The sequence below is a fragment of the Eumetopias jubatus genome, unplaced genomic scaffold (genome assembly GCF_037043125.1).
Source record: "Eumetopias jubatus isolate StellerSeaLion01/CBP00866 unplaced genomic scaffold, mEumJub1_p1.0 scaffold_16, whole genome shotgun sequence".
Taxonomy (NCBI): Eukaryota; Metazoa; Chordata; class Mammalia; order Carnivora; family Otariidae; genus Eumetopias; species Eumetopias jubatus.
In genome coordinates this window covers 27,338,306-27,364,889 of record NW_028274822.1, presented here as the reverse complement: position 1 = coordinate 27,364,889, position 26,584 = coordinate 27,338,306, and the positions used below count along the sequence as shown (strand labels likewise).

At 52.0% G+C, this 26,584-nt stretch overlaps 1 protein-coding gene across 3 annotated transcripts in view; it reads right to left on the bottom strand.

Annotated features, from left to right (window-relative positions):
• Positions 1 to 26,584, bottom strand: part of ST8SIA5 (ST8 alpha-N-acetyl-neuraminide alpha-2,8-sialyltransferase 5) — a 51,207-nt gene that overhangs the window by 6,523 nt on the left and 18,100 nt on the right. For 2 of the 3 annotated variants that reach the window (XM_028098379.2, XM_028098380.2), the window contains 2 exons: positions 13,134 to 13,226; positions 3,233 to 3,319 (listed from right to left, as the gene is read on the bottom strand). In XM_028098379.2, the coding sequence (XP_027954180.1) occupies positions 3,233 to 3,319; positions 13,134 to 13,226 (180 nt within the window). The remainder of the gene's footprint in view (positions 1 to 3,232; positions 3,320 to 13,133; positions 13,227 to 26,584) is intronic. The other variant, XM_028098381.2, reaches the window with a different exon arrangement.

The following is a 26,584-nucleotide window of genomic DNA, read 5'->3' as shown; positions in this document are numbered from 1 at the left end:
TGTCCTTGATCCCCGTGAGCTCCCAGCTGCCCACCCCACGGACCTCGCTGGCCTCTGAAGACCTGGAGCACAGACTGGATACCCTCCACTTCATCACCTACCGACTCTCTCCCCGCCTGAATGAAAGCCCCTTGATGGCAGGGACCCTGCCTCTCTGGATCCTGCCCGGTGTTAGTCACACGAGTGTGGACAGCCAGCTGCCGGCCATGGTGGGATGAATCACGCCTCACCCGGGCGCTCATCAAGATCCACTAAGCATTCTACTACTTCCTGGAAACAATTGTTTCTCCAGCCTTGATGGAAATCTGGGGATAGAGAGCTCATCCTTGGGTTCCTGGCCCCTATCAGACTATAAACAAGGCAATTACCCTGTCTCGGCGGGGGAAAACCCCAAGACAAAATGGTCAATGGAAGCGTGCAATTTCAATCATTTAGAAAGTGTTTTAGGAAGAGGGGTTGTCAGAAAGTGGGCTGGTGGGCTGGTGCTGGACCACTTCCTGCAGAAAAAGGAGTCTGACTGATTTCCAAAATAGGTTCTCAGGAGTTCATTGTTTTTAAAAAAAAAAAAAGCCCTGGCTTTCACTCACCAAAAAAAAAAAAAAACACTCAAACACAAGCTACAGAAGGGTTAAAGCTCAGATGATGCAAGCAGGCTTTACAAAAATAAAAAATAAAAAAATAAACCCTCCTAGGGAGAAGGTAGCTGCTGAGGCAGCCCTGGGAGCCGGCCAGGCCGGAGACGGCAGAGATGTCCATCATCCTTTGGGTCGGAGCTAGTGCTCCACCTGGTCACTCCCTCTCTGAGGCCTGGTGAGGGGTCGGGCCCTGGGACCTGTCCTCCCGTGCCCTGGGGGCCCAAAGCCCTCCACAGCTAACAAACAGGCCAACTTCTACTCTCTCACATGGGGGTTTTGAGCCCACAAGGCTCCATTTCTTCCAGAAGCAGCAGTGGGTGCCAACTCCACACTGGCCTGCTCCCCACAACACTGGCTCCAGGCACAGTCCCATGCAGCACCTAGGCAGCCCCAGGAGGGATGGGACACCTTCTCCATGGAGCCGGGATGATGACCACCACCAACGTTTGAGGAGGAGCTTTCTGGAAAATTCCCCTCCAAGGTCTGGGATGGAAACTTGGGGTAGCCACCCTGGTGTCAAGAGGCTTGGGTTCTAGTTTCTGGTCTGCTCCCACCAGCGGTGGGGCCCTGGTCAGGTGTTTTCCCCAGGCTGGACCTCAGCTCCCTTGTCTGTAGAACGCAGCCTTGGCTGGTCCACCTCTGACCCTCGGTAATTCTGTGACTGTAGGTTGCCAAAGCCAGGAAGGTTATAAAATTATTTTTTATGACTTTCTCTCTTGCAAGGATTTCACTGGGGGGCTCAGCTGACCGCCGGTCACAGAGAGAGGCCTTTCCTGTGGAGTGTTGAGTTTCAGAATGTGACTAAGGCCTCCCAGAGTGGGGGCCAGGCAGAGGCCATGGGTCAGCATTGGCCCATTTAGCTTTGCTGGTCCAGGAACTCAATCTTGTCAGCCTGCTGGAGAATACTCCATAGAGGGAGACTGACTCCCATTAACCAAGTTCACGAATGACTGATACATAAACCAGAATGCCAATGTGTCTATTTGTAGGCGGTAGGATGGGGGAAGGCCTCAGCTACAGGGCCCCTCTCCTACAACTGGAAAGCTCATGTCTGTCTTCTAACACACCCCTTCCATGCCGCCCACTTCACCGTGCCAGGCTCTTACAAGCCTGAATTAAGAATCTCATCACGGTTCAATGAGCTTGTGACGAGAGCAAAGGGAGGCCACCCAGTAGCCTTGAAGGTTTTTCCATTTAGAACCTAGCAAGACCTGATGTCATCTCCCTTTTCCACACCTGAAACTACTCCCCCCCACCGCCCCGCCCCCGGAAGGGTCCCGGCTTCCCCGGAGCCTCTCCCCAGAATAGTTCCGGCTGATCCCTGCTGAAGGCCCCCACATTCATCCTTGGTTTTCTTCTGCCACCTCATCTTCCTGTTGCTTCCTTATTTCCTTAGATTTATTTGTGAATCCCAGTGAGGAGACTTCTGGGCTGCTCTCAGCTCTCAGCTCAGACAATATCCTTTTGCATCCCATGGACCTCATCTAGGCTGGGTGTGGATGAGCCACACCACCAGGATGCTCAGGCCTCGGCCACCCCACCATAACACCTCTTGCTAAAAGGCAGATTTGGGGTGGCACCTGCCGCATAGATCTTGGCCCTCTTCCCGCCTCCCAGCACTCTGCTCAAGTTCACGTTCGACTTTTATGATGGGGGCATGTGTGGCCTTAGCCGGGAATCCGCAGTCTCATCGGGGCCTCTGGGTCGGGGCTGCTGGCACCTGCTCTTCAGGGGTTACCATGGTAGACATCCTCATTTCTAGAAATGTGCCACTTAAAACCACGACTCGGTCTCTAGATGGGGCCCGGAACTGCACCAAACTGGAACAAATGACTTCGAAGGAAAAGACAAAATGCTGAGTGTCATTTGCTTTCCACAGCCTCCCAGGCAGGATGGCCGCGTCTGATGGCTCCTTGGTACATATGAACTCCAGCCTGACTTGCCCACCTCCGGTTCATGCACATGAACCTAGAATCCCACCGATTCCACTCCGTGAGCTCCATCTGCACCACAACAATACTGGGAACTCACAGGAGTTCAGCGATGGAGAGACCCCCCTACAGTTCCCACCCATCAAAAGGAATTTGTGGACACCTGCTGACTGCTTAGCTCTCGCAGACAGGGGAACCTGAAGCTATGGCTCTTGCCTCTCTGGGAGCTTATAACCTATCAGTTTGGGTGAGAAAGCAATCATAGATGAATTTGCAGCAGGCCTCACGCTTCTGGTGCAGGCTGCCCCACGAGGGGGTGGCAACGGGGGGGCGGCCAGAGGAGATGCTTAGCGCGCCTTCTCGCTCAGGCCTGCTGGAGATGTGGAGCCCAGCGCGGCACCGTGACGGGCTGTCATGGAGACGACACCCCTGACCCCGTGGGGCTGCCACGAGGACGAAGGGCCGGAATGTGGGGGACAGCCGCCAGCAAGGTGCCCCCCTCAGCCTGTGCACTGAGTCAGAACCTCCCCACGGCCCAGATCCCAAAGCCCAGGCGGGGCCAGCTCTGGGGAAGATGAGCCCGGGGCAGGGCCCTGCGGGACGGGGTGGCAGGAAGGAGAACAGCACCAAAGGCAGGGCTGGGGAGGGCAGACAAATCACAGATACTTGAACTGGTTGGCTTCAGAGATATTCATCGCCCATCTGCACATCTGCAGGCTCTTCCATCTGTCAAACAGCTCCGACTGCTTCACCCTTTGGGAGGGGAGGACAGGAGAGCACGTGAAAGGGGCCAGGCTGGACAGAGTTGTAGGCATTCCCAAACCTCCCTTTCTGCTCCCCAGGTGCCACATCCTGGGGTGGTCCTTTCCATGAACGGAGTTTTCTTATTTGGGGCATTCTGGATGCTCTGGCGTCTGGGGCCTTGCTCATTCCTAGAGATAGCCAACTGCTCTCCTGCAAGCATGCCTTCTACCTTCCTCATCGTCAGTTCTGTCAACTGAGCCACCAGCCTTAAGGGAACTCAGGAACGCTCCGAATTACAGACAAAATCCCCTGTCTGTCCGCCCATGTGCATATCTTAGGGGAGAATCTGAAGCTTTCATTGGCTTCTCAAAGAGGTCTTTGATTCTAAAAACAGGGCAAATACTCACTTAACCTTAAAGTAAAAACCAGGTTCATTCTGCAGAGCTGGGTCCCCTGTGTTTTGTTGGAGGGGAACCAGTTGCTCCCAAAGAGGGCAAGCCTCCCCAACAGAAGGAACGCACACATGACTGATGTGGGGAGGGGTGATTGCTGGAGAGGTCATACAGGATGGCAGCAACGTGTGTAGATTTTGGAGCCAGAAGAGGAGCTGGGCCCTGGACCGAGTTCAGACACCTCCTAACTAAGGGACTTCAGATAGGGTATTTGACCTCTCGGAGCTTCATCTGTATAATGAGCATAATAATAGATTATCACTCACAGTCCCAGATTTGTTAAGATTATTAAATAAAATGATAAAATAAAGGGCTAGGCATGGGAAGTGCACACGGAAAGTTCCTGAGAGAGGTAAGTTATTTTTATGGTTAAACTGCACTACCATGAGGATGCTCGCTCACGATCCCCTGACTTTTCCCTTTTGTAAAACCCATAACCTGTCCTTGCTCACTCCTAATTTTTCCCACAAGATAGTAAATACTGTGGGGTCAGGGGGTCATGCCTGAGGTCACCCCCATAAATCCAGTGCTAAGGCCCATGGCCAATGTGTGGGAAATAGGTGTTGAGCATATCAATAAATTAGTGAATGAACCCATAAGTCTGAGTTCAAATAGAGTCTATAATTATTGATTGAACTCCTCTATATGGCAGGAACTGGGGATAGAGCAGAGAACAAAAGAGCTTGCTGTTCCTATGGAGCTTAAATACTAGTAAGGAGGCAAATGGAAAACAGATATGTATGCATATGACAACAAAAGCACAAATGACAAAAGCAAAAACAGACAAGTTGGGACCATGTCAAACTACAAAGCTTCTGTATAGCAAAGGACCACAACAGAGAGAAAAGTCAACATACAGAACGGGAGAAAGTATTTGCAGACCATATATCTGATAAGGGGTTAAAATCCAAAATAGATAAGGAACTCCTACAACTCAACAGCGGAAGACCAAATAACCTGATTTTAAAACGGGCAGAAGTGGGGCACCTGGGTGGCTCAGTCAGTTAAGCATCTGCCTTTGGCTCAGGTCATGATCCCGGGGTCCTGGGATTGAGCCCCCCATCAGGTAGTCTGCTTCTCTCTGTCCCTCTGCCCCCCACACCGCTCGTGCGCTCTCTCCTCTCTCTCAAATAAATAAATAAAATCTTTTATAAAAATTAAACAAAGCAAAATAAAATGGGCAGAAGGCTTGACAGACATTTCTCCAAAGAATACATCTAGATGGCCAACAGGCACATGAAAAGGCACTCAACATCACTTATCATCAGGGAAAAGCAAACTGAAACTGCAACGAGATATCATCTCACACCTGTTAGGATGGCTAAAATCAAGAAAACAAAAAAGATCACCAGCGTTGGCGGGGATGTGGAAAAAAGGGAAGCCTGGCACAGTGCTGGTAGGAATGCACACTGGCGTGGCCAGCATGGAAAACAGCATGAAGTTCCTCCAAAAATTAAAAATAGAACTACCCTACGATCCAGCAACTCCACTTCTGGGTATATATCCAAAAGAACTGCCATCAGGATGGGAAAAGAACTAGGTGCACTCCCATGTTCACTGCGGCATTATTCAGTAGTAAGCAGGGTATGGAAACCAGCTAAATGTCCCCTGATGAGTGAATGGATAAAGAAAATGTGCTACAGATGTACAATGGAATACTCTTCAGCCTCTCACCAGAAAGAAATCTGCCATAGGTGACAAGCTGGATGAATCTGGAGGACATTGTACTGCGTGAAATAAGGCGGTCATGGAAGGATGCACACAACATGATTCCACTCACGAAGCATCTCAACAGTCGATCTCAGAGAAACAGGGAGTAGAATGGCGGTTGTTGGAGGCTTTGGGAAAGAGAAAGGGGGAGCTCCTGGCTGCTCCACGATCTACTTATTCTAATGAATAAGTGCTAGAGATCCGTTGTACAACTGAGTGCGACATTTAACAATACTGGATTGTACGCTTAAGAGGGCAGATCTCGTGTCAAGTGTTATTAGCCCAACTAAGAAAAAGAAAACAGATAATAATGCCGTGTCAGGGAGAGGTGAGTGCTATGAAGAAAAATGAAGCAAGGTAAAGGAACTAAAAAGTGACTGTTTCAGAAGGGCTGGTCAGAGAAGGCTTCCCTGAAGAGGAGAACTTTGTACAAAGAACTGGAATGGTTGGAGTGAGCCATGTAAACACCTGGGGAAGGAGTATTCCAGGCAAAGAGAAAAGTGAGTACAAAGGCACTGGGGCAGGAACTTAGTTGGCAGGTTTAAGGAGCTGGAAGGAACCCCTCCTCCCAAGCTGATGCCTCCCTCTGGCTTCCCCAAACCTCCCACCGTAGCCCTCCCCTCTCGGGTTAATGTGACATCTGAAGAGAGGCATCACACAGCACCCCCGCCTCACCCACTGCTTCCCTCCCCTGCTCTCTGCAACCCATAGGCCCCTAGAACAGCACCCGACATGGCCAGTGCCTCAGACACCTCCTGGAAACACAGTCCTCGCAGGACTGCAGGCCGGAGTCCCAAGTCCAACTGTCACCAGCATCTGGGTCCCATTCTCTGTGCCAATGCCTGTCACGCGCTGGACAAAAGCTGGGGCCCGAACACCCAATCTTGAATCCTGGCTCCATCCCCGACTTGCAGTGGACAAGTCACTGAATCTCTCTGAGACTTGGATGCTTTATCTGTACAACGGATATAATAACCTCTGCTCTGTTAATCTCCAGGGTTGTCAGAAAGATCAAATGAGATGATATGCATAAAAATACTTTATAAATTGCTTTACAAATGTAGAGATCACTTTTACTTTAAAGATGAGGGGTTGAGCTGGGGCACCTGGGTGGCTCAGTTGGTTAAGCGACGGCCTTCGGCTCAGGTCATGATCCTGGAGTCCCGGGATCGAGTCCCGCATCGGGCTCCCTGCTCGGCGGGGAGTCCGCTTCTCCCTCTGACCCTTCCCCCTCTCATGTGCTCTCTCTCTCTCTCTCATTCTCGCTCTCTCAAATGAATGAATGAATGAATGAATAAATAAATAAATAAAATCTTTAAAGATGAGGGGTTGACCCCAGGCTCTGATCTCCTTTCTCTGCAGACACCACTAAAATTCCAGAAGAGGAATAAAAAAGTTAATAGACCTACCAGATGAATAGAATGATGGCAGTGGGGAGAGTTCAGTGGAAGAGAGATTTCGACAAGTGTGTGGAAGGAGGGGGATCATATGGAGGGATGACATGGCCCAGAGACAGAGTCCAACCCCACGGGACATTTTTAAAGGGGGTGGAGGGTGGGGATGGGGCATGGTGCTGAAAATGAGCATCAGCTGTAAGTCCGTATCCAGAACCATCAAACCCACCCCCACAGCAGCCAAATATTCAGTGTCCAGCAGAGGGAGGGGAGGGATGGAATCAGACTGTCAGTTCCTACCAAAAAAACCCAAAAAACAAAAACAAATTATCATTCCCAGTGAAAAGCTTTGGACATTCTAACAGCAAAAGGAATAGCATCTCCAACAATGACTCTTGAGGAAGTCCTGCTCTCCTACAGAGTTCCTATCAGCTTTTTATTGTTCTAAATTTAAATACGAATAAGATAAGCAAGGATCACCTGGTCAACTGGAAGGAAACAGATGAAGACAAACCCATCAGTTAAAATATCCAAAGAGAGGGGCGCCTGAGTGGCTCAGTCCGGTCCATCTGCCTTCGGCTCAGATCATGATCCCAGGGTCCTGGGATGGAGCCCCGCATGGGGGGCGGGGGGGGGGGTCCCTGCTCAGCGGGGAGTCTGCTTCTCCCTCTCCCTCTGCCTCTCTTCCCAGTTTGTGCTCTCTCTCTCAAATAAATAAATAAAATCTTTAAAAAAAATATCCAAAGAGAAAAATATTGGAGGAACAAAATACAACTTTAAAATAGTCTACTTAGTGTCTCCAGAGAGTCTAAAAGACATGACATCCTTAAAGATAGGAATAGATTGCTCTGAGGGCAAAGAAAGAGCTCTGGGGTGGGGACAAGTTCGCTGAAAGAACTGGAAAATGAAGTCAAGGACTTTTCTCAGAAAATGGAAGCAATTGGCAGAGACAGAAAAAATGGCATCAAACAGGGAGCACCACATGAGCGATCCAGAAGGTCCGGTGTACAACCCTTTTAGAAGGACCAGAAAGAGGAAGTAGAGAGGAATGGAGAGAAGGAAATATTTTATTTTATTTTATTTTATTTTTAAAGATTTTATTTATGTATTTGACAGAGAGACACAGCGAGAGAGGGAACACAAGCAGGGGGAGTGGGAGAGGGAGAAGCAGGCTTCCCGCGGAGCAGGGAGCCCGATGCGGGGCTCGATCCCAGGACCCTGGGATCATGACCTGAGCCAAAGGCAGACGCTTAATGACTGAGCCACCCAGGCGTCCTAGGCAATATTTTACAAATCCAAAAGAACGTTCAAGAATTTGGACATGAGCCCCAGATGCAGAGGTCCAACAGGTGTCTATCCTGAAGCATATCACCCAGACATTTCAGAACTGCAGGATCCGGAAACACTCCAAAGAAAAAGGTTGCCTCCAAAGGAGCAGGTGGCATCATGTTCCCATCACCCTGGACACTAGAAGGTGATGGGGGAAGTCTTCAGCACATTCGGGGGGGAAATGATTTTCTCCTAAAATTCCAACCCCACCAAACCAACAATCAGGTATAAGGGAAGAATTAAGTCATTTAGACATAGAACTCAAAACCTGACCTCCTACCCATCATTTGGAAATGACTATTGGAAGATGGGTAGAAGCAAAATGAAGGCGTAAACAAGAAGTAGCTGTCGGTTCTCCGCAAAACTGAATCCAAGCAAAGAAGGCAGGGAAGGGAAGTGCCTGGGACACTGGCACCTGGCCCAGCAAGAGAGCAGCCTGTCCAGCCTGAAGCACAAGGATAAAGAGAGACTCTGAGGGGAAGGCTGGTTGGTGGAGAGGCAAGCAGAAACCCCAAACAGGGCATAATAGAGACAAAGAGTTCAAGAGGAAAAAGATGAGTAGAAGCTCCAGAAAAAAAAGGGGGGGAGGGGGAGGAGGTACGAGAAAGGAAGGAGAATCACTATTTTCTGTTCTTTAAACTTTAGAGTCAACCTAGAGAGGAAACCCCCAAAAAAGGCTCATTATGGGTACCAATAGAATGACCTTTTAAAGGTAAATACACGGATGACCGGAACCAAAACATAGGGACGATTTTCATAGCCCTACCTTACAAAGTACAGGCTCAAGAGCTACTGCCAGTATTTGGTAGAACCAGAAATAAGTTACTCAGGCAATCTACAGACAGAAGAACTAAAAATAGCACTATCCCCCAACCCAGAAGAGTGGGGAGGGGGTGGGGGCGGCATAAGGGGGCTGAATCCTCACCCACCAAGGCAGGACGTCAGTGCATGCCGCAGTAAGTTGAGAAATAACAGCAGGTGCGTGTTACTGAGAGGTGTGGAGGTAATGACCAGAAGAAACAGCCAGAGTCCAAAGGAGCAGGCTGCAGGGCGAAGGTGTGGGGCAGGGGACTGTGGCTTTTTATTATTAGCAGCTTCTTGATCCTACTTGATTTTTCCTGCCATGTGCAAGAGATGGTGAAGATAAGGAGGTGATCGTCACCATCTCTGTTCTTTCTCCCTCTTTTCTCCGCTGGCCTCCTCTGTTTCCACCCAGCTCTCCTATATGTGCCCTGCCCACGTCCTGAGCCCGTGCAGGCTCACCCTCGGGGGCTCAGAGACGCCTGGGCACGAAGGGGCCTCCCAACCTCTGTTCCTGGGTGCAGCGCAGGCCTCCCTACCCCAGAAAGATGGGGAAGGGGTGGCAGGAGAGGCCCCAGGGTGACGTCCCAGACACCACCCCCACCTGGTGGCAGGAACTGGCTCCAAAACCAAGAGACTCTAGAATGACTCCCTTCAAATAAATAATTTCTACAAGTATTAGTGACAATGCCTTTCATAATAAATCAGCACAGAGTAACTCCTCCTGCGTCTGCCATCGTCAGGGACCAAGGTCTTCTCCACGTGGGAATTTTCCAGCTGACTGGTTTCTACCAGTGTTTGGAGCAATTTTGGATCAGAATCATTCCCAGATGAATCACACCCCTCCCTGTCTCCTCAGAATGCCGGCTGACATTCTTACGCCTTAAGGGCCTCACAGCCCAGCCGCGCAGCCCCCTCCACACACAGATGGCGACTTAACCTTTCCCCGATGACTCAGAGTCTCCACTGGGAGCAGCGCTCATGGCCCCGGGCCAGAGCACAGTGAGGCCCGCAGGTACCCGGATGATGCTAGGACCATTAGAGTCCAAGGCTGGCCTCTGGGATCTCTGATGTCAGCCCTGGAGGCCCCACCCAGCTTCAGCTTGCAGGCCCAGGAAAGGAGCCGCCAGCCTCATGCCTGTGCCCGGGAAAGAGCCTCCACCTTTCCTCTCCTCTCACAGACCCAGGGCCACCAGGGCCCAGGCTCCCAGGGTGTGGGGACCACGCAGAGGTGAAGGACACAGGGCGGTGCAAGGCCCAGGCGTCACCAGCTGGGACAGCTGCTCAGCTCAGGAGAACTAGAGCGGGTGCCGCAAGGCAGAGAGGAGAGCTCAAGCCTAACGCGCAGAGCACCAAACACGTGTCCCTGACAAGGGACAAAGGTGGGCACCGATCACGGGAAAGGTGAGGTGCCTCACCCACCCCACGATGTTGTGATGCAGGGCCTGGGTGGAAGCTGGGATAGGGACTGTTAGGGGCTGAATCGTCTCTCCCTCAAAACTCCTATGCTGCGATCCTAAGCTCTAAGATCTCAGAATGTGGCTCTTTGGAGACAAGGTCTTTAAGGAGGTGGTTAAGCTGAAATGAGGCCATTAGGGTGAGCCCGTATCCAGTATGACGGGTGTCCTTATTAGAAGAGGAAACGAGGACACAGGTACAGAAGGAAGTCCATGTGAAGACAGAGGGAGAAGGCGGCCATCGGCAAGCCACGCAGAGAGGCCTCCGCACCAACCCTGCCGGCACCTCGATCTCAGACTTCCCACCGCCGGAGCTGTGGGATCTACCAAAGTTCCATTGTTTCGGCCCCCGGCCTGTGGTGCTTGGTTATGGAGGCTCTCGCCAACTCACAGAGGGGCTAACGCAAACACAGAGGCAGTGCATGGCTAGAGGAATGGGAAGTCACCGAGAAGGATGGCCCACTTATGGGGACTCTCAGATCTTCGGGTCTAGACTCTGAGGTGACCATGAAGAAACTAGCTGCATTTTATAATTTAAAACGAGTTTATTTACCTTGGAAGACACTAAGGTATGCTGTTAACAAGCAAGCCCTGCCTTTCCAGAATGGCACATCTAAGGGCCTGAGGTCTTTGAATTCCGGGAAAAGACAAAGGATCTCTGCTCAGGAGCTGATAAATTTGGCTTGTGCCTGAGGTCCGGATGGCCATGTTTGCCACTAAATCCCAACTCCTCACTGATCACATCACACACACGCCACTGCCACCTGCTTAAAGCCTTCCCACGGGTTCCCGCGGCCCTCAGACAGTGACAGAATCTGAATCCCGGTCCGCACAGCATGGCCTCACCAGGTCGGGCCCCCGTCTGCCCCTTCAGCAACATGGCTCCTGTGTCCCCCCCCCCCCCACACACACACACTGGCATTCAAGCTGCCTTGACCCTTCAGAGCGGGGACACGGCAGGCTTCTTCCCGGCACAGGGCCTTTGCACAGACTGTTCCCTCAGTCTGGAACCTTCTGGAACCTGGCCTACTTCCCTCCTACCTCCCTTCCAACAGGAGCGCCAGGATCCCTTCCTCAGAGAAGCTTTGCCTGACAACACCCTCCCCGCCCCAGCCCAAGTCCAGTTCCCTGCCATCCCCTTGTGTCCCTAGGGTACGTAGGTCTCACTGGGCTGTGAGCTCCATGAGGGCGGGGACCATGGTGCACTGTGTGTGCTCAGCGCAGGGCTGGGTGGGTCGATGGGAGGGTGACCTGCCTCCCGTGTTTACCTCTAGAGAGGGTACGGAGCCCTTTGGTTAGTTCAGGGACCATAACGCAGCTAGCCCCAGCTGGACGCGTCCTGGGAGCTTCCCTGCAGCTACTAAACTTCTGGATTCTGAATGACAGCCCCGAAAACCTGCTGCAGCTACTGCCCCTGGGGGTGGGTCCAGCAGGGGAAGAAAAGGGAGGGAGGCATATGAACACTGACAGAGCACCCATTATGTGTGCTACTGTGGGCATGGACTGCAGGGCTATCTGCTCTCACATACCTTATTTCAACTAGTCTTGTGGTGACCCATAAGAGCTAGGTAATAGTGTCCCAATTTTTATAGGTAAGGAAAGGCTCAGAGAGGTTAAGTAATTTGCATAAAGATGCAGAGCTGTTAAGATCCCAGGTCTGCCAGCCCCCAGGCCCATGCTCCGTCTATGACCCACACTGCATGGCAATCGTGTCAAATGGCAAAAGGCGCAGCGGCTCCTGCCTGGGGGCCACAGACCGTGATCCCAGTATCATGTCGGGGGCCCAGGAGTCCACAAGAGCCCCCAAAACCACCTGAGTCTGAATAAACTATAGTCCTTCCACATCCAGACAGGACTGTTTTCAAATACATATGAATTTTACTTGAAACCAAATGCCATGATGAGCACAACAACATTCCTCTCAGCGGGTGATGAATTCGTGGTGGTCCCATGTGGGAGAGAAGGCTGGCGGAAGCTCCCACTCACTGAAATGTGCAGCGTGTACTGTGCTTTTTCTCCCATAGGTTGTAAAAGAGCCGTAGGTGTTGTACTGTTGAGTGAGGAGCAGAAAGTACAGTTCTTTTGTGATTTGTGAAAAAAATAAATAAATAGAGCACATCCGTGCACAGGTGCTGGTTGATGCAGACTCTCTGGGGAGATGCACAAGGACACCTGGGGTGCCTCTGACGAGGACCGAGGGGCTGTGAGGGGGATTTTCACTATACGCCTTTTTGTACCACTCGAATGCTGTATCATTTAAATAATTAAAAAGTTTTTAATCTAATGACTATAAAATGTTGAAAAGGCAATAGCAAGAGGGCACTGCTTAACCCTCCACTCGGAGTCCTGAATTTCAGGTAAGATGCTCCCGTGCTCTCTTTGGCTTCCGTACAGGAGGACCCCAGGCACAATGTCTTGGAGACTGGTAATTGAGACAGGGACTGAATCCCCTGAGTCACCAGAGGTGACCTTGCAAACTTGGCCTTTTTTCATAGAATGCACAATTATCCCTGCTCTCCAAATGCCAGAGGCCCGGCGAAAGGAGATCTTATTCTCGCTCTGTGGGGTCCATGCCCCCACCGCCCACCTCCCCCCCACCCCCGGGGTCCTGCCTGTCATTCTCGCTCTGTGGGGTCCTGCCCCATCCCACGTGCCCACCACCCACCCTGGCCACACTCACATGGACAGCACCTTCACTTCCAAGATTTCGTGCCTCAGCTCCAGGCATCTCGTGGAGTTATATTCAAACGGGCCCTCGTAAAATTCAAAGTACCTGGGAACCAACAGGGACAGAGGTTACTACGCGAAGAAGCCGGCCAGACTTTGGGGGGGGGGGGACTGTGGGGCTCTTGGTGGGGGCGGGTCGATCCTGGTCAAATTAACAGAGCACACCAGCCCCACCCCAGCAGATGGTGGGGGCCCCCAGGACTGCTGGGGCCCTCTGGCTTGATCACTGGGTGGTTGATTACTCCCAGCACCCCACTACCCCAGGAGTGTAAGCCTTTACAAGGCATGAACTCATCTCAGCAAATCATGACATTCAGAAGCAGGTTTGGTTCCAAATTAGTGGCTGCAAAGAGAAGGGAAGGGGGAGGATGCCCCGGGCATGGTCTCATTCTTGAGCTTCTGTGTGAGGCAGCACTTTCAACACTTTCCTGCCCCTTTCTCCTCCCCTTGGGACAAGAGCACAGTTAAGATCTGCTGCTTTTTCTACAAGTCAGTAGCTCACTTGACCCTCATGCTCCTGCTGTGCCTAAGTGAGGCTGACATTTCTTTCTCCCCATTTGGCAGCTGAGAAAGCTGAGGCTAAGGAGACGGAGCTCAGGTCCCATGAGCAGTAGGACCAGGCCAAGCTTGAGCTGGGTCCCACCACAGGGGAGCCCAAGCCCTTCCCAACACCGGCTGGCTCCACGCATGCCAGAGCCACCTCAGGGTCCCTTCTGCAGCTCCACGCAGAATCCAGTTCCAGCCAGTGCTTGCTGAGCCCTTACCTCGGGCCAAGTGCTTGCTGTGGATGCATCCACTTTTCATCTTTAGAACTAGCCTACAAGGTAAGTCATCAGCATGAGCATCTGGAATGAGCTCTGGAGCTCTGGAGTTCACTCACTCGCCCAGAGCCACGTAGATGGTAGATGGCAAAGCTGGGACATGAGCCTGCACATTGACTCGAGGCTACTCTTGTCCACTCACCTATAAGGACAGCTGGTGTCCCCTGAAAAGGGCCCTGTGGCCTCCCACAGCCACTGGGTGAGGAGACCTTTAAAGCTGACCCCTCTCACACCTGAAGTTCCCACCAGCCCAGAGAGGGAAGAGTACCTGCCTGAGGGCTGGTGGGTGGAGGGTTCCCACAGACATAAAACATAGCTGTTCACTGCTGAGCTCAGCCACGGAGGCAGGATGGGGCCCGTCCTCGCAGCCTCTCTCTCTGGAGGTTGCTCAGAAAAGGCTGGGGGATTGGATCCTGGACTGCTCAACACCAGAGAATCCAGAAGCCTGCAGGGTTGAGCCACTCTAAATGTGGGGTCAGCGTCCTGGTGACAGGTGGCTCTGGCGAATCAGAAGTGGGAGTGGTGCCCCAGGGCTGCTCCTGGGCCCTGTGCGCCGTGACTGAGGATTTAAAATAAAATCATTCCTCGAGCATCTCCCAGAAACCTTCCCGACACATGGGGGTGGTTACTTCCCATGCGTTCTCACATGCCTCAGTTCTGTGTCATGGATGTGCTGCTTTCCACACAGAAAGGCATTTTACCCAATAAAGTGGCTTCTTCTTAAAATACCTGCATTTAAATAACTTCTGTAGGTAGTATCATATTTAACTCTTTAAATTATATATTTTAAAATATTTGTTCTTAATCTTCATAGAATTTAATGGTTAAGTGTTAGTTATATTTTTCAGCACTTTTAAGTAATATTTTTAAATATTAAAACATTTTATACAATAAATTGGCTCCTATTGACAAAATGAAATTGGCTCCTTGTTTTCATGTCATGAAAGAATTGAAGCAGAATTCCTAAGAACTAGGCATTGTGGATTCCCAAAATATCACACTCACCTTTTCCTGCTGCCCCGTGTTTTGGAACTCCTTTGTCTGTCTTTCTCATCTGGCAAACCCAAATTGATCCTTCAGTACCCAGCTCAAATGCCCCCACTTCTGCGAAGCCTTCTCTGACCCTCACTCCTGGGGTCCCTCTTACTTTGTCTCTTAATTAAAAGCAAATATAACATTTTTTTAATCAACATATAATGCATTATTTGTTTCAGGGGTACAGGTCTGTGATTCATCAGTCTTACATAATTCACAGCGCTCACCATAGCACATACCCTCCCCAATGTCTATCACCCAGCCACCCCACCCCTCCCACCCCCTCCAGTCCAGCAACCCTCAGTTTGTTTCCTGAGATTAATAGTCTCTTATGGTTTGTCTCCCTCTTTGGTTTCGTCTTGTTTCATTTTCCCCTCCCTTCCCCTATGATCCTCTGTCTTGTTTCTCAAATTCCTCATTATCAGTGAGATCATATGATACTTGTCTTTGATTTACTTATTTCACTTAGCATAATACCCTCTAGTTCCATCCACGTCGTTAATTAGAGCAAATAACATTGTATTTTAACAGTCTGTTTATGTATCTGTTTTCCCTTCCAAACGGTGTTGTGAATATCTCAAACACCGGGACTCTGTCTGTGTTACCTCTGTACATTTTGTACTACAGATGCTGGCAAGCTAAAAACTACATTTCCCAGACTCCCTTGCAGCTAGGGTGCAGATGCAATTTAGGTTCAACCAGTCAGAAGCGTTTACATGAGACTGATTCAGAGCTGTGTTGTAGGGTTATAGGTAAAGAATGACGAGGCTCCAGGCACTGTTTTGCTGGTGCCGAATGTGGCAGAAGTGGCATGGCTCTTGGAAACTGCAGTGGTAGCAGTACCCTCATGATTATACTTCTATGTAAATATATTACAATTATTATATGTTTATTATTATATATTATATATAAACTGCAGTGGCACCACACCCTATTATATTTATATATAAATATATTATATTTATTATTATATATTATTTATTATTATTATATATTATATTCTTTCCCCTAAATAAATCCCTTTCTGCTTTCACTAGCTCAATGGATTCAGTTACCTACAATTAAGAACAAGGGATCAGCATGAGGCCACCAGAAAAATCCATGACCTTGGCTGTAACTCACATCATTTTCCAGTCACACAACAATAAGTGAGGTCTGGTGTCGTAGCACAAAGATCATTTGCAACCAGAGCCATTGGCACTAAGTCCTTTGGAATCAACTGGGTCATGTGAATCCATGATCTCAGGCTGCTACAAAGAAAAGCTCCAGATTCATATGGTGCAGGAGTTATTTAGGAGAGACTTACCCCAGTGGTCTCAGGGGGCTGGGAGTCTTGCAGACACATCTTTGTTATGCTGCTAAGCCAGTTGTGTGACTTTGGTCAATCGCTTGCCTGCTCTGGGCCTCTTCTTTCTCCTCCTTAAAATAATCTCTTTGAACTACGTGATAGCCAAGGGCCCAGGCAGCACTACAGTATGATCTCTCAGTGTTTCCCACTCACTAACCAAGCCAGAATATGACTGTGGATGGATGATCCACAAAGACGAGGAAGAAACTCGCAAAGACCAGGCAGCACTCCCCTGCCATCAGCCAGCCCCTCCAATGTCTCCATAAGGCCCTCCCCGCCTTACCTCTGGCAGCCTCCACTCGGTCTCCCTCTCTCCTGAAACCCCAACCTCACCCATACAGGGAACTGGGAGGTACAGTGATTCCAAATGCTCTTGTGCCGTGTGTTTGGTGGCTATTCGGTGGACAGGCTTTCAGAACGGGGTCATAGTCCTTCCCTGCCCCCCATAAGCCACCCTAGGCCCATCACTTTTGTGAGCCTTACTTTCTTCATCTGTAAAATCCACACACAAAAAAAGTGCAGTTCATGTGTGACAGGGTGGAGAGAAGACATTGATGAGAAATTTGGGGAAAGTCCCAGGACAGTGCCCGGCACACAGCCAAGTGCCCAAGAAATGTTCACTCCTTTCTTGCTCCTTTCTCCTGCCACTAAAGGGCAAGAGTTGCCCGAGAGTCAGTGATTGCTTATGGCTCCTCAGCTGGCTGGTGGCAGAGCTGGGTCAGGCACAAGTACCCTCAGGAAGTTTCTCTGCCATCTGGATCAGCTGGCATCCTTCTTCCACGGCTACCAGTAAACCCCTCCCCGCCACCCTGCAGCTAGAGCCCGTGCTGCGTTCTGCTTGGACGCGGGGATGTCCCTGATCACCTGTCTCTGCTGCAGACTCCATGGATAAACTGTGTGTCTGAAGCTTTAACATCCGGGCCTTGTTGACCCTGGGGAGACTGTCCCTCCCAGGGCTAGCCAATTCCTTGAGATAGTAACCACCTGTGAGCACCTTTCTTATGCAAACAAACCAATCCAGAGCTCACAACCCCCCCCACCACCTCCCACGGTGGGGGGCCTCTTTCTCCCTGCCCTGATCATCCCAGGGCCAGGTACCAGACAACTAGGGGCAGCCTTTATGCCCCGGAGCCCAGTGAAATTATTCAGACTGATGACTCCCAAGCCTGTGTACCTGTCTCACCTGTTTCTTCCACAGTAGAGGCTCTTGCCCACTTTTTCCCGTCACTCCCTCTGCTCCTGACCCCCCCCCCGCCCCGGCCTCCGGTGCTCCCCTATGGTGTGGCGTGCCTCCTGTCTCTGGGCATCTGTGGGTATAAAACCCTCTTCCTTCCTGGCAATGACTCCCATGTCTGTGTGTCTCACAAGGCACGACTATGACAAAGCCCAGCCACCCTGAAAACACTCCACGTGGTACCCCAGGCAAGCCATAAAAACCATGCCCTGCCTAGGGCGAAAGCCCTCGTTTTCCCAGCTGAAAATGGAGCTAATAGCTCTTGCTGACATCCCCATCCGACCTGGGCTCTGCTCCTCTGGGCTGCCCTGCTCCGTCCCAGTCTCTGAAGATAATCTAACTTGGGGAAATGAGATTGTAACAAGCGCCGCCAAGCGTGCCCTCGCATTCTGCTTCTGAAAGGACACCTGCGTCCTGCATTCTGGGAAAAGCCGTGGTAATCCTTGTTTGGCCTGGACACAGATTTCTATGCAGATATCAAAAATGAGGCTTCCAGTTTCTTTCTGGAATGACATGGGAAGATGCTCGCATGACATAACTTGCTGAGTGGAAAATGCAAGTTACAACACTGTGATCTCCCAAAGGAATGGGACATACATATGTGAATGCCCAGGGCAAAGGGAAAGGCCGTAACAAGGCACTAACAGTGGGCTTCTTGGAGTAATGGGACCATGAACGATTTTTAAAAATACCTTTCTGTATTTTTATGTTTTCTGTAATGGGGTTATGATTTTTAAATGCCCTTTTATTGAAGTCCTAGATCTCCCTCGAAACAGCTCAAGCTTCCCCTTAACCTGCTGTAAGACTGAGAAAAGCAATTTCTCCCACTTTCTCAACTCCATTAGCCTCTCAAGGTGAGTTAGTCACTGTCTCTTCTTCCAGTTTTGGAAAGGTGATCTCTGCCCAGCACAGAGGGGAGGGGCTCGGTAACACATTTGGCACCGCGCAGGTATAAATAGCCTCAGCCGGTCAGCCCAGCAGCATCTCAGATGCCACTTGGCTTCCGGCAGCCACATCCGGGACTGGCACCAAGTTGCGTCCGTCCTGCCCCATCTCGGTGCCCTCAGGAACTGCGGCGGGGGGGGCGGGCAGCCCCAGCTGCCTGACCAGTGGCAGGACTGGTCCTGCCACTCCCTTCTCCCTAAGGGAGAAGACAACGGCAGAGGTGACCACGACGGCCCTCCTCCTCCCCAGACTTGGGCTCTGGTTTTGCAGGCTGCAGAGGCCTCATTTCAGCATGCCCAGGGGCACGCGTGCATCCCTGCCAGCCTTTCTCCACAAGCCTGTCCCTCAGCGGGCTCTCCTGTTGGCCTGAACCCCCTCCAGAGCTTCGTCGGGGCCATGGTGTCTTTCTTGGAGGCCACCGTACTTTGAGCCCCAGCACCACTGGCCAGTACAAGATAAGGCCCTTGCATTCAGCTAACACCAGCTAACACTGCCTTTCTTCCCCAGGTGCTGATGGTGTTCAAGAGAACAGGAGCCCAGGGAGGTCCCGACATCCTTCAAGAGCTTCCACCAGCCCAGCAAGCAGGGAAGCAGCCCCAGCTCAGCAATTGGAAGCCCTGGGCTCCTCTCGAACCTGGTGCAGAGTCTCAGGGGACCACAGAGTGGTTCATTTATTCCACACTGGGTAGAAACCCAGTGAGGGTATGACACCTCTGTGCAAATTAGGAAAAAGTACCTTTTTCTCCAGGTGAATTAGGCCACATGCCAGTCACATGGCTTATCAAGTGAGAGTGACCTACTGGCTAGGTATCTTTGTGCAGTGCCCACCCTGCACAACCGGCCATGGCAGCCTGATACTGGACTCTTGAATTTTGTCTTGTTTAATCCGCCCAACAGCCCTATGAGGCAGGCATTGTTTCCCCATTTTATACCCAGGACTCAGACTGCAAGCGGTAAAGCAACTTGCCCAAAGTCATTCAGCTAGTAAATGGGGGCTCTGGAAAGGGCTTTCCCAGGGCTTTCAAGAGCCCAAACCCATGTTCTTCTGTCGCGGCAGTGCACTCCTTCTCCCTGATTCTGACAAGCCACAGTTGGGGGGCGGTTCTCGGTGAACAGCCCCCTCCCCTTCAGGGAGCTCAGCGCTATTTCAGAGCGAGAACAGGTGCCATCTCGAGACAGCACACTACCTGTCAGAGCAAATGCACCGAAATGAGAGTCTGCAAATTGCAGCCTGACAATTCAAAGGACTGTAGTGTCTTCCCAAATAGGTACAGAGAGAAGCGAGAAGGGCTCGGCTGTCAGTGACTTACAGGTCACAGCTGCCAGGGGGAGATGCTCCCCTCCCTGGGGCGGGGGCTGGAGAGACCTGGCTCAGACCCTTGACTAGATGCTGGCTCTCTCTGGGCCACCAGTTCCCCATCCGTGCATGGGAATCTGCAGGGGCATTTGAAGTTTCAGAGCTGGAAGCTAAAAAAGCCCGATGTTGGGAACGCAACCCTGATAGTCCTGTGATTAATCTGCTCCCGGTGTGAACTTCACTGGAGTGTCATTCCCGGCATGGGGTGGGGGTTGAAGGGGTCAGGGGCAAAGCCTATTGCCCCTCCTCCCCCGCTGCAGCCAGTGGTTTTTCGGGGCCCCCTGATCCAGTGTCTCGATATCCCATGCAAGAGGACACATGCGGTGGCCCTCCCTTCTGGGCCGGACCAGGGAGCCCGGAAAAACTCCCCTGTGTAAACTCCAGTCCACCTCCCGGTGTCTAAACTAGCACTGGTTCCCCTACCGCCCCTGCCCCACTTCACCACCCTGCCCCCCAGGTGCCACAGGCGGCACCCTCCCGGTCTCCTCGCCCTTCGCCTCCCACCCCGCTCGTCACCTCTGCGCCCTCTGGCACCCTTCTCCCCCTCCCGGCACGAGGGGCGTGAGTCCGTCCTCTTTTCTCCCTGGAGGCGTGTCTCTGTCTGGAACGTTCTTCCTCACCATGTCTCTCTAGTTGCTCCCGGCTTATTGGCCAGAGCCTTCCCTGCCCTCCCTCTTCTGCGCCCACAGCGCCCTGCATGCTCCGCCTCCGTCCTTATTACACTGCACTCTGCCCAACAACCCCATTCCCGGGCCAGGGCCCTCGACGGATGGCTCTTCTTCTCTTTCGCTCACCGAAGATTTACTGACCCACGACTACGTGCCAGGTACTGGGATAGGCCGGGAGGCCGTGATGACCAAGCCAGATAAAGCCCCCACCCTCACAGACTTCCAGGATAGGAGACAAATGAAATATGAATGCAACACAGAGCCAGGTAGAGATGAGCGCTATAAAAGTAAAGCAGGCAAGGGGGCTGGAGGGCACCTGGAAGGGTGGTAGGAAGTCAAGGACGGCCTCTCCGGACAAAGACAGACGGAGCCGTCAGCAGTGGTCCAGGACGAACATTCTAGAGAAGGAACAGCAAGTTAACACAAACACGCCGAGGATGGACAATGCCAGAGGGCTGCAGGGACAGGGCCGTGGGGTGATGGGCGGTGAGAGGAATCGAGGCCCGGGGGTGAGTGGCACCGGGTCCAGCTGGGCTTGGGGGCTGCTCGATACGGCAGCATGCTGGAGCAGAGGAAACGCATGGCCCGATGTGAAAGCTGCCTCTGGCCGCCGTAGGGAGACCGTGCCGTCCAGCCAGAGCAGACAGGGGGATGGTGGACTGCGCCAAGAGGCAGCAAAGAGGTGCGAGAAGGAGACCGAGCAGGACATGCGTTAAGAATAGAACCAGCAGGATGTGCTGATGGCAAGACTGGAAAGGTGGAAAAAAAGGAGAGAAATCAACGGTAACTCCTAAGATTTTAGCCTGGACAGCTAGTTGGATCACAGAGCCATGGTAAGAGGAGGGAATGATGGAGAAAAACAGCCTGGGCCTGAATCAAAGGAAGCTTGCTGTGACTGTCAGGCATTCAAGGGGAGATCATAGGTAGGCAGTCAGAGTCACACGTCTGCAGCCCAGTGCAGAGGTCAGGGTCAGAGATACACGCTCCACGGTCAAGGGACAAAGGACTTAGAGAGATCTCAGGGGAGGGCGGAGAGCAGAGGGCAAGCCTGCGGCTCCAACAGACATTTGGATGGTGGCAGGGGAGATGGGCCACCAAAGGAGTCTGAGAAGGAGAGTCGTGGGAAGGAGGAAAATCCGGAGATCCCAAAGACACGGATGCCAGGAGCAGAGAGCACTTCCAGGACAGAGGGCCAGCTCTGTCCAGAGCTAATGAACGCCAAGGAAGAGGAGGAAAGAGAAGGTCCCACTGACCTAGCAACTAGGTGGTCGTCGGTGATCCTGACAAGAGCAGATTCAGCGGAGCAGGAAGGCAGAAGCCCCACTGGCATGGGCTGAAGTGAGAACGGAAGTGGGAGATGCTGGGGACAGTGATGGCGGAAGTCTGTGATGAGCGCTGGGTGCCAAGGACTGCATGTCTGTGTCCCCCCAAAATTCACATGCTGAAATCCTAACCCCCAAGGTGATGGTATTAGGAGGTGGGGTCTTTGGGGTGATTAGGTCATGAGGGTGCAGCTCTCATGAATGGGATCAGGGCCTTTATAAAAGGGACCACAGCAAGCTCCCCCACCCTCTTCCTACCATGTGAGGGGACAGCAAGATGACAGTGGGCTCCCACCAGAACCCAACCGTGCTGTCACCCTGATCTCCAGCATGCAGCCTCCAGAACTGTCAGAGACAGTGCACTGCTTACAAGCCACCCAGATCTATAGGACTTTGTGGAAGCAGCCCACCCGTACCGGGACAGGGAGCACGTGAAGACTCAGTCCTGGCTGAGGGGGCAAGAATGGCATTTCCCTCAACGTGGGAAGAACCAGCCAGAGTTAGAAGGAACACACCTCAGTGTTCTCTGAGACCCTGAAGGCCCCAGTGGAGCGTGAGGGAGGGAAGGTTTACACTCCACGCGAGGAGGCCTGCGTGGGGAGGACAGCCTCTGTGAACCCCGTTGTCCCCATCCCAGCACAGTCTTTAGGGCTCTCGATGTAGGAGGTGCAGGCTATGCGTGACTATGTGGATTGGAAAGCTGGGACAGCCCGGTGTGCCTTACCAGCTGGGCACCCCCTAAACTGCTTATCAGGTGGATGCTGGGTCCTCCTGGCCTGACTCCGGCCCCCTTTTTCTTTCCATTCTGGGAGCTGACCTGGGGTGAGGCCCTGACAGTCACCCTTGACCATCTGATCTGGAAATGAGGCCTAGAGGGGGAAGTCCTCATACCCAGCTGTGAGTCGGGGTGAAGCTGGGGCCTGGATCTACCCAGAAGGTCCTCTTAGGGGACCCTACTAGTGACTGAGCAAGGCGGGAGCTTACCAGATGGGAAGCTGGGGCACAGAACCATTCACCTAAGTGGTTATTTGTCCAGGAGACTCAATTCAGACTCAACCAAGGGCCGCAAAGCTCAAGGTCCAGGGGGACTATGGGACAACACCACTTGGCGAGTCCAAGACACCCACAACCTGGCCTCCACAGACAGCCTCCTGCCTGTTGGCCACCAGAGGCCCTCATCAGGTACATGGGAGGAGATGGGGAAGCCATACCAACTTTGTTTTGCTTTTCCAGCATGCAGCCCAGAACATTCTGCCAAACCTGATTCTCCAAACTCTTCTCCATTGGATGGAGCCCGAGAACTCCATCCCTCTTTTTATTTTTTATTTTTTGTCCTTTCCCACAGACTTAAAAATTGACCGCAGAGGCTTATGCTAAACCAGCCTGCACCACAAGTCAGGTGCACGGGCGCCAGCCCTCAAGAGCTGTCACCACACCTGCAAGTCCAACGTGGAAAATTCTTTCCCCTGGGGTAACCTTGCCCCCAAGGGCTCCTCTTTGAAATGTAGAATGTCCAGGAGCAGGTAGAAGGAAGCATTTGTCAGGTGTAATAATCAAGAAAGCACTAAGCACAGTGGGGGGAGAGGGGGTAGGAGAATGATACAGAAGATGGAGGGGTGGGGAGACGAGAGACCCTAAAGATGGAGCAGGACACCCAACCCTACCCAGGCTGACCTGTCCACAACCCAGGAAGCAGAAGCCCTCTGTCTAGCATGGCCTTAGTCCCTAGACTCTGGAGTGGAGGATGCTGTGTGGGCCAGCTCCGTCAGCCACCACCTCGAAGTGGTGACTCGGTATCCTCATCTGGAATATGCAGGCAACGACAGGACCCGCCTCAGGCACTGGAGGGTGAGGATTGAGTGCAGGAACAGGTGCAGGTGCCCAGCACAGCACCTGGCACACAGTCAGCCCTTACCTGCCGAGATCCCAGCCAAGTCCTGCCCCTCCATGGAAGCACCTCTGACCTCCACGCTGAGCTCTTGGCACACTCGCCATCGGTGCCACGCAATTTATTACCTAATTATATACCATCTTGAAACAATTAGGGAACAACTGAATACAGCATAATAAAATGGTAACTGAATCGCAGCTCTGAAATATGACCATCCTGAAGCCCACATTGCAAGGTGCCTGCTAGACACACACGCAGATCGCACCCTGAGTGAAGGGCTCTGGCCCAGGCCCTGGACTCTCACCCAGCTCACTCTTCAGTGGAGCAGAGTCTCCTGTGTTATCGGTTTGAGGCTGGCTCTTTTCTCCCATGGCTGGTGCTACTCTCCCACTCAGGAAGTCCCCTGCACCCCAGCCTGGAAGCCCAGCAACACGGGGAGAATGCTGTCCCAGGAACGGGCAGCTTGGATGGGCATCAGCCTGGGCAGTTTTGCTCCAGACATCAGACAGTGGGCTGCACACTGCCTCTTGCCATCCCACCGCAGCCCAGGAGGGCTGAGGCTGTACAGAATCTGGGACAGGGGCTGATGGGACCGTCCAGCCGGGCCGCCTGTGGGCTGTGTCTGAAGCTGGAGGGTCTGGAGGGCCCTGGATATGCTCGCACAGGTGGTCCAGGCCGGTTCTCGGGATCTGCGGAATGCCTGAGCAAACACGGAGACGTTTATGTGCACTTGCCAGAGAGCTGAGTGTATGTGAAATGATAGAAAGAGCCCTCCGGGCAGACACTTCTTACAGAATGTACAGGTAAGGGGGCTGTCCAGGAAGGCTTCAAGGAGGAGGTGGAGTGGGAGATGGACACCGACAGGATGAGAAGGACTTGATGTGGAGCAGGGTCCAGGTGGCAGAAGCTGAGTGAAGCCCTATGCGCTGTGGCTACAGGCCTGGTTCAGAGTCAGCACCTGGGGGGACTCCTGGCCCAGCTGCCCTCAGCCCCTTTGACTCAGTCCTACCCCCGGGACGTGCTCAGGCAGTGCATGCAACACTCCCACCCTGCAGGACCATGACCACCACAGGTGCTGCTGCCTGCCCCTGCCCTCTGGGCCATCTCTGGGGGGCCCAGGCAGAGGGCTCAAGGCACTGAACTGGCTGTGGAGGACACGGGCGCTCCCCACCCGCACATCTACCGTTCCAGAACTGCTGTGGTGCTCTGTGCATGGCGTCTGGGAGGGCTTCTCATTCAGTCATTGCAGGAGTGTATACTCTGCCTTCACTGTCTTCTCTCTCCTGCTGAGCCAGCCCCTCCCCCTCTGACAGGCTGCCCAGAGTGCTCCGATGGTCCTACCTTCTGCTCTTCTCAAGAGAACGTTCTCCCATCATTCCAAACTGTGAAGGAGTTTATGATTCAAAGTGCTTCCCCTCTGGGGATTAATTTTCAAAGACAGTGCCAGAGACAGATTTATTCAAAGGAATACATCTCTAAGGGAGAATTCGGGAACCCCGAAATGTAAGTTTGCTTTTTTTTTTTTTTTTACCAACAGCCTTTACTGTGCACCTGCTTAATTCATTATTTTATTCCATTAACATGCATTGAGCTCCTTCTACATGCTAGGTGCTACCTGGGTGCTGAGGGCTCACATCACTGTCTAGTGCGGGAGAAAGAAACACAAACATAACCCCAACATGATGAGAAGTGTCTTCAAAGACCTTCCTGCTTGCGTTCAAGGCACCCACTTAAATAGCAGCATTTGCTGATTCAAACTGAGTCCTATCTGCTCACTAAAACAGCTCCCCGGAGGACTCTCACTGGACACTTTTAGACCCACACTTGAAATTAATAAAGCTGTATGTCGATGTATATTTTATAACTCACACACTTTCCAACTCAGCCTGGACTTCTCCTAGTTCATGTCCAATGAGAAGACCTGACTGCAGCCATTCTGAGCACTCTCTGGCCTGGATTTTCTTTGTGGTCTTATTTGGACTTTTCCAGACCGATTGCTTGGACCTGCTCCTTCTCCCAAGACTCCTGTTTGAATATACAATTTATGAGTCATTTGCTTTTTCTGCCTCTCTTTATGCTCTGGTTATATGTGGTACCTCCTAACTTCCCCTCCAACCACGTTAATAATAAATAACACACTTTACCACACCACGACCCACCACACAACTATACGGAGCAAAATATGGCATGCACTGAATTATTCAGAAGGTGAAAAATACCACAAAGTACACCACATATTCCAGGCGTAGAGACTTGTTCACCGGGATGATGTACTTTCACCCTGAAGAGCACTCTCCACAGCGGCATTAGGCCCCCTCTCCCCCCAGCCCTGCAAATCTGCTGCCAGGAGCTGTCCTACCCATTATGAAGAGGGCAGAAGCCACTCCTACGCCGAGGTAAAAAAAAAAAATCTCCAACATACGGTTCAGTTCTAATTACATTAACCATTATTTCCCACATGTGGGAACGATGCATATTATGGTTTCTCACATATGTAATAGTACTTTGGGGGGGTCAACCAGAAATTGTGAACTGACGTTGGAATTGTCCCAGAAGAAGTTGGGCTGTGTGCTCATCACATCTGTTCCATGACTAAGGGGGCTCTGGGTCAAATGGCAGCTCTCCAGAAGGAAATCAGCTCAGCTGCGGAGCACGGTGACGAAAGGGTGCCTTAGTTCTGAAACCAAATGGTTAGAGACCAGCGGTGGCTCTGACCCTGGGGGGTCCCGGGTGACAGGGAAGAGGGGGCTGTCCAGGGTCACTGTGGCGGGGGAGAAAAATAA